This window comes from Alligator sinensis, unplaced genomic scaffold (assembly GCF_000455745.1).
Source record: "Alligator sinensis unplaced genomic scaffold, ASM45574v1 scaffold1339_1, whole genome shotgun sequence".
Taxonomy (NCBI): Eukaryota; Metazoa; Chordata; order Crocodylia; family Alligatoridae; genus Alligator; species Alligator sinensis.
In genome coordinates, this window is record NW_005842490.1 from 815,676 (window position 1) to 826,661 (window position 10,986).

The following is a 10,986-nucleotide window of genomic DNA, read 5'->3' on the forward strand; positions in this document are numbered from 1 at the left end:
CCCCCAACCCCCACTGCAGCAGCTTCCCTCCACCCCCTGCCTGCTTCCAGCCTGGCCCTGGAAGCACCACGGGGCCCTCCTGGCCACTGGGCTATTCTGACAGCCCCCCCCCATGTCCAATCTTACCTTACTTGGACGGGGGGAGGGAAGGGATAGGAACCACTCAGGGTCACAAGACCAGAAGCCACAGGTTTGGGGCTGAGTGGAGTCAGGCTTGCCTTACTGCTCAGTAACAGCTCCTGCTGGGTGCTACTGCCCCCGTCTGCCTGTCACCTTTGACAGGCAGTAAGGGGCAGATAAAAATTCATTTTCTAAAGTTTTTAGAGGCCCCACGGGCTGGATAGAATGGTTGGTGGGCTGCATCCAGCCCGCGGGCCATATTTTGCCTATCCTTGGTCTAGAGTAATCTTACTGCCTTAACTCACAACTTCAGTACCTCTGATATGAATTTACTTTCTTTCTTTGAGGGATATGGAAAAACATAGCTGGTACCAACTATAAATCAGCAGCACTTTGCACCTGCCACAAACTAGGCCATGAACTAATAATTAATTACCTAACAGAAACAACAAAATAGTCTGGTAAGTAGAAAACTTTATAACACCTCACTTGCATGAGACTAAGATTAGCAAACTTCAAAAGATCAATTAAACCAACTAACACAACTGTCTGAAGTTTAATGTATATTTATTATAAAACTTCATTTCCAGTCTTCCCTATTTGCAAGTTTTTTCACACCACTTTGAACTATAGACCATGCATCTTAACGTTTCCATAGCCTTTCACCTTTGTATCACAACGTCAATCCCTACATACCCAGATTCATTCCTACTTTCACCATACAGTGTTCAAATATCCTTGCCCTCAAATCTCACACCTAAAACTACTCTTTGCCAAATTCCCAGTCACCACTTTCTAAATTCTCATCTATGCCCACAAACCATTCAGATTTCGAAGAGCAAAACCAGTGCAATCAGCAGAATATGACTACCACAGCAGGTTTCACTGCAGGCACACCACATTCCTGGAGGAACATATTTGTTCATCTTGGTGTAGCATTTTGGAAGCGAGAGATTATATGTTGTGACTGATGCTGCAAATAAGGTAGATTTTCTGCCATGTTGACAAATGAATAAGTAGCAGAGTTCTTACAGTTTGTCCTCTGCAGACAACAGCAGTTTAATACAGACAGCAAATCCTTGGCAGACAACAAGTATTCTGTTGACAGTCAGATAATAGGAAACACTGCATACACATCAAATTTGTTATATGCAGGTTTTTGCCCCGCGACAACTTATTTTTAAGCTAGCTTGTTGTCGCACAATATTCTGGCTATACTTGGTTTCAAGAATTATGAATAAAAAGGAAAATTTTTCTGTAATAGAAATACAGCTTGTCATTTAAAACAGAAATGTAGGCTTCAGGTGAAGAGGCAACTTAAGCCTGTGCTTTCCTTTCTTTTTTCCACCCCCCCATTCTTCTAAAATGTGATCTTCAAGTCAAAATGTTTCTTACTACACAAAATTCATGTTTTGCTTTAGATGTCCCTTACTGGATTTCAGGTACTGTTCAACACCAAAGTAGAAACCTGTTGGTTCACTATATCTAATTCCACTAATATACTCCACAAATAGATACATCACATACTAGAATTTAACACTAACAGTAGATACTTTTTTGATCAACTATCAAACATATTTAAAGTAAGAATATAGTATTGTTTTCTTTGAAATGTTTCTTTAAATTTTATCTTTAAAATAAACTAAGCTTTTAGCCTGTTGATCATTTTTGTTCAATATTAGAATTATTTATATAATAGCTTCTGTTTAACTAAACTTGGAATAAACTGCTCTGATCAAGCCCACTCCCCTAGTGTCACAGGCAACTGTCACGTTGTGCCATGCTATATAGTTGTGGTTTGTGATGCAACTTGGGAAAAACTGCCTGAACAGAAGTATTCAGAGTATTGCAGCCAATACTAAAACTCCAAGCAACTTAACATTCTAGCAGTTTATGGCTCTCAACACTTCCTTTCGTCTCTTTGTCTTTTTAACAAGGCATTTAGCAGAATTTACAGATTTGCTGGAATCTGACAGGGCTACTCCACGAGCGCTTCTGCTGTGGCCTTGAATTTGTACGCTCTGGGCTGTCAACCATGAACCTTAGTGCCTGCACCACCCCAGCCCCAGCTGATTTGCTAGAACTGTATTCCAAATGGCTAGCTAATGTCAAACTAAAGCACAGCCAATGACTAAAAGGCTACTAAACACAAACTAATAATCTGCTTTAAAATAATTTTAACTTGAAACAGTAAGGACCTAGTGGGTCATACACTTCATCTTGCTGTACTATAGAAATGTCATTATTTCCAAGGCGGAACCTACTAAGTGGCTCTACTACGGCTTTGAATAACTCTAAAGACTATTTAAAAAAAAAAAAAAAAAAGTGTTACTTGACTGCTTGTTTCTTTACTGTATTGTTTTAGGGCTGAATCTCAAATGGAGCTGCTGACATATGTCTGCTCACCTGTGCATTAGGGCAGTGGTTTTCAACCTTTTTTGTACCAGGACCCACATGTCAACGTCAATGGTCAGGCCCGACACACTGCCCCCCCGCATTGGGTTAGGAGGAGGAAGGCATGGGGAGCCCCAAGCAGCCCCTTGCAGGCTGGAACTGCGCCAGCCTGTAAGCGAAAAGCCAGGGTTTCCCACGTTTTTCTCCATTAAAAGGAGAAGCCATTTTTTGAAGTTTGCTGATCCATTTTTAAAGTTTGTTTGCAACCCGTTCATATATTCTTGCGACCCACTTTTGGGTCGCAAGCCACAGGTTGAGAAACACTGCATTGGGGGTAGGCAGCTCCCACAATAAAGTAGAGCCTCATGGTAACTAAGCAAAACACACCATCTTTAACTTATAGTTTCATAGTCAGTAGGGTCGGAAGGGACCTAAGCAAATCATCTAGTCTGACCCCCTGCCATGGGCAGGAAAGGATGCTGGGGTCAAATGACCCCAGCTAGGTGGCTGTCTAGCCTTCTTTTGAAGACCAGTATATCCCTCCACACCTTTGAAATAGGAACAGAATCTGGCTCTCTCAAGTCTACCTACACTTTGTTTCTTTTTCTCTCTTCAGAGTCCTCTCTCCTAATTATCCATAAATTCATTTATAAGAAAGCCAGGTAGTACTGGACCCAGGGTTAGAACTTTTTAAATACCACCAGATACACGTAGGCGTTCCATCAAATCTGGGTATCATTTTTATCTGAAACTATCATGAAGTATAATTGCGTGCTCTACTAAAGTTATTACCTTGCAGTTTTGCTCGACATCTTCGTAAGCCTCTTGTCCCACTGATATTCATTCTGTTTTCAAAAAGCTACTTACTCTCAACCAGCTAGTGAAGTCATTAATATCCAGAGCAGAGTTCCAAACCATCCTTTAGAAACTTAAAATATTAAATAAGACTAAGTTATCTACCTGCAAACGATGTATGGACACAGCAATTTAACTGGAGGGAAATGCATGCACAGGGACCTAACCTAAATTGCAGTGTAAGTTTACAGTGCAGCAGTGCCCTTAGTTTTGTTTCCCCCCAAAGGCCAAGGCAAATATCACGGCATTAATTACCTCTCAGCCACTCAGTGGTGGCTAGGGGTGGGGAAATGGCGACCGTTAAAGAGTAACATTAAAGGCACCACTAATTTTCATTGCAGTTTAGGAGAGGTTCTATGCATGCATGTTTTCCTCAAATCTGGCTACTGTCAATAAAGCTACTTGGGAAGCCAAAAGCTTTAGGAAAAATGTGGTGTGCCTACTGTATCCCGTTACTTAGTTCTCTGATCAGTTGGAGTTGAACTGCGTTTGGTTTCATTTGAACATCTTACTATGGAAGCATATTTAAACAGATCTAAATAGTGATCTAGAGTCCTGATGAAAAGGAACTTCCAAAACAGTGATTTTCAACCAAGGTGTCATCACACCTTGAGTTGCCATGAGATCTTTTTTCAAAAGGTACTGCATGATATTAGCACTACTAGGCGTGCAAACACCAACACAACTCATAAGACGGACCCAGAGACTTCAAACAGGAATCCATACTATCAAAATGTTTCTGATCAGTCATGGTCTTTTTGTAGCAGGAAAATTAGTATTTTTCTGTATTCAAAAAAAAAAAAAAAAAAAAAAAAAAAAAAAAGTGAACCACTTTCAGAAGAGGAGAGTGGAGGGGTCTTGATTCTGTTGAGAAGAGTTCTAGAAATAGCTTTCAACTGACAACTACACCTTTTAAGCATTCAACAGTACTTTGACCACTCCCAATATGTTGAAGAAAGGCTAATGGGAACAGTTAAATAGGATGAATGAATGAATGAGTGAGTGAATGAGTGAATTCCAAAAACTAAAGAGAAAAATACATTTTCACATGCTACTGAAAGAAAAAAAAAGGAAATCTAGTACTCACTTATTCTCAGAATCAGCAGGTGGATGTTCCTCTCCTTCTGGCGTTTCCTCGGTTACATTTGACTGATCCAGGTCACTGAAATTTAAAAGATTTTTTTCCCCCTCAGCCAGCATTAAAAAGTTTAACACCACCAAGAGATTACTACGTGGAATTTAGTTCTCCATTGTTATGGGGTCTACTCTACCCTTTTTCACAATTTTAGGAAAGTATTTTGTGATTTTTTTTTTTTTTTTTTGTGCGACTTTCAGGGCAACTACCTCAATTTATTGCAGAATTTTCCCCAAATCTCATGCTGCCCCAAAAAGTTGAGCCCTATTTTACGATTGAGACACTTCCTAAAATACTAAACTAAAACACAATCCTATCACTAAACATTTAGTCAAAGTTACATTACTAAAAAGCTACTTGCAAACTTTGATGGAAACATGCTTTCTAAAATGTATTTAGATGCTGTTTCCACTTCGACAACCCCGCGCCCCCCACAAAAACAAAACTAAAAACGTGCACAACCAGAAGTATTACGTTCCAAGGCAATTATGTCTATGTTTTATAAATGCTGGGAGCAGCATTTATATTTTAATTTTTCTAGGAAATGTCAAGAAATCAGAGATTACTAACGTTAGCTCATCTTTGACGGTTCCCCAGTTGTGCGATCCACTGCCACCACGCTTGTCCTCATGCTTTAGGCCACTGAAATGTGAAAGAGAACTAACAAAACTGAGTTAACATAATAGTGTCTGGATATAGATATTCAAAAGACAAATTAAGAAATATGTTCATTTTAAAGCGTAACGAAATGAAACAAAGAAGTGTAAAGACTTACGATCTATCACTTCCACTATGCCTGTCAAATTCACGTTTGCCACGAGAGTCAAATCCATCTCCTCTGCCCATGCCACGACCACGTCCACGTCCTCTTCCACCTAGACCACCACGACCACGCATAGGTCGGTCAAGAATGGGTCTACCACAGAACAAAAAATATTAAAATATTCTACTTCTAGAAGTTTAAGAAACAGCTTTTACAGTCAAGGTTTTAGAAGCATGCTCTAAAACTAAATACCAAAAAAACAGAATAAAGTCCCAAGACCAAATTTATTTTGCGATTAAAATGACAAGTTTTACATAGTTTGACTTAAATCCTGAAACAGCGTTTTTAAAAAGGTATCAACTGCTTGTTTCCATGACATTTAATAGTTTTAATTTTTTTTTTAAATGACTGATTATCACAAAGACGCCATTATTTTTTCTATTTATCAATTATCATATTTTCCCCTGGCTTACTTCTTTAAGGAAAAATAAAGTAACACCCTAGAGCTTCACATTCAGAACACACGACTTCCAAAACAGTTACATGACATTCACTGGGTGATTTGGGCCATGTCTACATGCAAAATTTTACTGATTTAATACCAACTTTAAAACAATTTTAAATCAGATGTGTATAACCTCCAGAAAGGTTACCCTTCTGTTGGTTTACAACTGGCTGTATAGGTAAAGCAATACAGCAACTTACAGAAAGCATCAATACCATTTGAACAGCCCTGGATTAACCTGGTCAGCTTATGGGCCACTGAAGAATAAACTGCATCCCTCAGGCTCCAGTTCCTTTGCTTTCCTGCTGCTATGGCCAGAGTCCCCAGGCTCCTCCTCCAACTACCACTACCTGACCTAACCCAGAGGAGAGGGGTGTAGCCCGTGAAGCTAAAGGAGCCCATGGTCAGAGGGCTCCACAGAAGCAGGGGAACACCGAGTACCCCATGCAGCAGTGGGAAGTGCTCTCCACATGGCAGGGAGCAAGGGAAATGCATGGTATGGTATAATAAACCCTCTGCAGCTTGAAAAGTGCTCATATGGTGTATCAAGCACCCTACAGTACAAGGGGAGGGGGTCACATAACACAGCATGCAGCTTGCACAGCATGAAGCCCAGGGGCATGCACTTGGAAACTGGACAGCCCTGACTTAGCCTATAAAAAGGCACCAGTGGTGCTGCTCCACCTTCTACCTAACTTTTAGACTAATACAACTAATTACTTCTGTTGATCACACTAGACTTAGACCAGTATAAAAACTGTCCATATGGGCTTCTGTACTGGTCTAAAAGCATACCTTAAAACTGGTATATTCTGTACTCAAACTTGGCTTTGGTCCACAATAATCTAGGTCAAATACAGACAAAAGCTGTGCAATAATAATAATAATTAAAAAAAGGCAACTCTTCCTCAATGTACAATTACAAATGCCTGTTTTGGTAAAAAGTTTGGGTTACCAATATTTTGATCAAGCCAACTAAAGAACTCCATCTATTTTTATTAACTAGAACAGAAAAGAGGGTCCCACTCCAATAATCACAGATGCAAATTAAAGTCTTACTTATCCACAGAAAACTCTCCTCCTTCACCCTTCTCATCAGCAGGCTTATCAAATCGGCGCTCACGCGGAGGTCGTCTCTCCTGCCTCCTGTCAATGGGTTTGCCTTCACCCTGAGGCTGCTGCTGCTGATCGGGCCTTCTGCCAATTCGTCTTATCCCTAAAATAGTAGGCCAACAATCTGCATCAGCAAGATGATGAAGCAACTCATTAAAAGAAATTGTAATTCTATCACAAAGCAAAAGCCAATGAAGAATTGACCATTTAGATTTTTCTTCCAATCTCCTGGTGACCAAGCACTCTGGGAGTATTACCTTTTACAAATAAAGATAATATTTATCATTTTACCCCAATTTGAATTCCTTTTACTTTTAGTCAACTCTTTGAGCGTGTGTATTATGCAGGAGGACAAACAGCTACAGGAATAAACCATGTGACAAGAACTATGGAAAAGAGCTGTCGATTTTTTAAAGGACACTGAACCTCAGATTAACATGTTTAAAAAAAATTGTAGATATGAATAGTGACATTGTTTTGGTGACAATTCAACTTATTATCTTATTCATCAGGTTCACCAGAACTTTAAGCCAGGCTGCTAAGGTATAGAAACACCAAAGTGGCTTTGGAACATCTTTGTGCTCCACCTGCATTCATTCTAGGCCAGATTAAAGGACAAGTGATTCCCAGCGTACTTTGGCCAAGTACACTCCAACCCCAGATGATTTAGTCTCTGCGTTACCAAAATGCAGCAGTCTGCAACCTTTGCTGAGCAACACAGAACAAAACAAAGCAGACAGCATCATACTTTTGTTTCCCCAGGCAATTTAATTTTCCACTTTCTAATTTCTTGTGGCCATAACACTAGAGGGTCTTGTAGGCAACATGTCCATAAGCCAGAAGTGAGTACAACTGCCACACTGACTAGAGCTCCAAACATACACCAGGACACCTTTAAGCTAAATGCTATACAAATTTAGCTGCCTACTCCAGCAAACAGCATGTATGCTTACTCCCTGACAGGCAAAATTAACTCAAACCATTTGTCCGCAAATGCCATCTTTTGAAACAGCCTGTGTTATCGGAATAGCACGGGGTTCTCCATTACGAACACATACATAAAAGCTCACTTTTAATTTTGCCTTCAGTGCAAGGTCTAACACAGTATTGCCAACACTTTGGCCAGCAAGACAAGCAAGCACAAGGGACTGCACTACTCCCCTTACCTCTCTACCCCCATGCCCTTTAGAAGTTTCATGGCAAAGGTATGTAAGACCATGCAAATTTTGAGCATTGACAATAGTCTAGAAGTTTTAGAAAACTGCTCTAGTGAATTCATGTTCAAAAAAATTACCTTATTTTAGAAAGAAACTGACTGTGACAAAAGTTACTGCTATAAATTTGTTTTCTCATGTTGCCATCATCTCCCATAATAAGAAGCCACATTCAGAGATAAGTCGACTTCCATACTCCTCTCCTGGAATAAATTTTATTTAGGGGGGGGGAAAAAAAAAAAAAAAACCTATATCCACCCATGCATCATATTCTTAGGGTTATTTACATGGAAACCACACACTGTTTATTGTGCATCCCATCTGGCCTTCATGCCATCATAAAATTAACTGAAAACTAAATGCCACAACAGACAACTATGGCTCCTAGTCACGTTAAAAAAAAAAAAACCAAGAAAACAAAACAAAAAATCCCCAAAAACAGCAGGTGCAGAAGAAGCCTAGGTTCTGTTAATTCTTCTGTATAAGTAAATTGCTCTAATGCCAAATCAAACTACATAATAAATTATAGATCAAATCAGCAGGACAGCCTTAATATCTATGAGGAGAAAAAAAATATCTTTCAAGCACCTACATTGAACACCTTCAAGAGAAAATTGGATGCTTATCTTGCTGGGATCCTATGACCCCAGCTGACTTCCTGCCCTTCGGTCGAGGGGCTGGACTCGATGATCTTCTGAGGTCTCTTCCAGCCCTAGTCTATGAAATCTGGCTTTGAAAATAGTAACTTTTCTCTGAGAATAGCTACCATAATTATTTTGTAGGATTCTGTTTACACTTCAAGTACTGGGAATTTAACCATACTCTGTGTCCTCTTATATAAAATATCACAGTGTTCTTTTAATCTTTCCCCAACTGAGCAAACCCCTATCAAGCAAGCAACATATGTGGGTGGGGTTATAGCCACTGCATTTGTAATGATCTCCATCATGTCAAATACCCAAATGAACAATGGCTTCCCTGCTCTAGAAACACTATCCAACATTAGTTTAAATAAATAAATAAAAGCTTCTTGTTAAATAATCTGCATGAAATGGATTTACTTTGTAAAGTAGTACTAACTCAGACTTGAAATGAACCCAGATCTCGTGTCCCAGGACAGTACCTTACAAACAAAAATCCCGATTTGTTGCCTTATCAACTACATTCATATCTAGGTTGTATATTATAAAAGTATGCAGAGCTCACCAACTGAAAAGCTGTCATTCTTTTGACTAACACATTAGCGGGCAATTTAGAAAATTTCATAACTGGTGAGTCGACACACTTGTATTCATGAATCAAACTTATAAAATAATGTTTATCCATCCATTTTGTCCTTGCACTAGGGGGAACAATAATGAAAAACAAACCAAAAAAAAAAAAAAAGGGGGGGGGGGGAAATCACACAAAATTAAAACTGAATTCTCAACTACTACAGCTCATCAAATTTGAAACCATCTTTATGTATTCTAGCAAACAGACCTGCCCTTTTCTGATGTCTTCAATTGCAGCAAAAAGACTCAAGTTACTAGTCATTTTGGAGGCACAAGAAAGTTGAAATAAAGAAAATAGAGCTTTTTCAACATGGGAGTCGTCCAAATAAACATCTCAAAGTTTACAATGTCAACCAGGGGTCAACACAAGTACAATCAGTGAGGCAGCAGTCTTTCCCCCACCACTTAGTAACTGTCAATCATGTTTTGTACCATTTATTCCACTTTTAAGAACACCAAAGCTCTGAACTGGTCTTAAGCTCCCAGCTTTGAAGTAGAGAATATCCACATGATAATAAATTATGCTCCCTTTCTGTTTCTCAGTTTTGCCTAACACAAAATGTTTTCCTTAATATTTTCCTGGATAAAATGTTTTGAAGTGACATGTTTTATTAGAACTGTTCACCTTTTTTCAAGCAACAGAAAAGGGCCGGAGGATCATTTTCCAACATGATGTATTGAAGGGAAGTGGAATATGAATGTCATGCTTTACATCAATTCTACTTTTCTACTCTAAAGATTTTTGAAGAGGCTTCTTCATCTCAGCTACATTGCAATCACCTTGTTTGGCAAATGCTTCTTTCTCCAAATATCATGGCACTTTCAAGACACTAAAGCAGCATTACAGTAAAGGTTCCAAAATGTGTCCACAACCCTGAAAGTACCTAAACATATGCAAAAGGGCAGTCCCATTGTCTGCTATGAAACAAGGCCCATGCACAAGATTTAGCATGTGCTCACACAGTGCCGCACCATTAGTTTGGATATGAAAAGTAACTTGTTTAATTTTGCTCCATTTTATTCCCTTCGCTTGTTCCTATAAGAAGTTACGCTCCCCCACCCGCCCATTAAACGGTTGCGTGCGACGTCAGGGAACGATGCTTATCCACGTGCGACGTCAGGGAACGATGCACCTGAAGAACGCAAAGTTATTAACATTCATCCCATTCAAAGGAACCTCAAGCCAGGCCACAAGCCAGTTTCTACAACCCTCCCCCAACCAATTGGGGGGGGGGGGGGGGGGAAACCTGTTAAAATAAACAAAACCCACCAACCAAACCCCCCACAAAAACCCCACCCCTCCCCCAACAAGGTGGCTTCAATCCCGGGCTGTTAATCCCCACAACCCCTTGAGCGGACTCCAGGCCTCGTTTCTTGGCAGCTCCTTCCCAACGAGGATTTCCCCATCCCCAGGCTGTTCGCATGAGCGGGCTCGGGCTCCACCACAGCAACAGCGGTAGCAGCGGACAAGGCATGAAGAGACCGACTCCATTTTGCGGCACCTGCAAGGAGGCGGCGGCGGGGCCCGCACGTGGCCCGGGGGCCACCGGCTGCACTCGGGCAGCTCCCAGGCACCGGACCCCGGCCCAACAGCCGGGGCTCCCGCCAGGCCA

General features: G+C 40.4%; 1 protein-coding gene across 1 annotated transcript in view; it reads right to left on the minus strand.

The window, feature by feature from the left end:
* The window catches only part of SERBP1 (SERPINE1 mRNA binding protein 1), a 37,030-nt gene that overhangs the window by 18,623 nt on the left and 7,421 nt on the right, over positions 1 to 10,986 (minus strand). The window contains exons 3-6 of the mRNA XM_025212876.1: positions 6,832 to 6,988; positions 5,280 to 5,420; positions 5,075 to 5,164; positions 4,457 to 4,531 (exon numbers count right to left, since the gene is read on the minus strand). Of these exons, the coding sequence (XP_025068661.1) occupies positions 4,457 to 4,531; positions 5,075 to 5,164; positions 5,280 to 5,420; positions 6,832 to 6,988 (463 nt within the window). The remainder of the gene's footprint in view (positions 1 to 4,456; positions 4,532 to 5,074; positions 5,165 to 5,279; positions 5,421 to 6,831; positions 6,989 to 10,986) is intronic.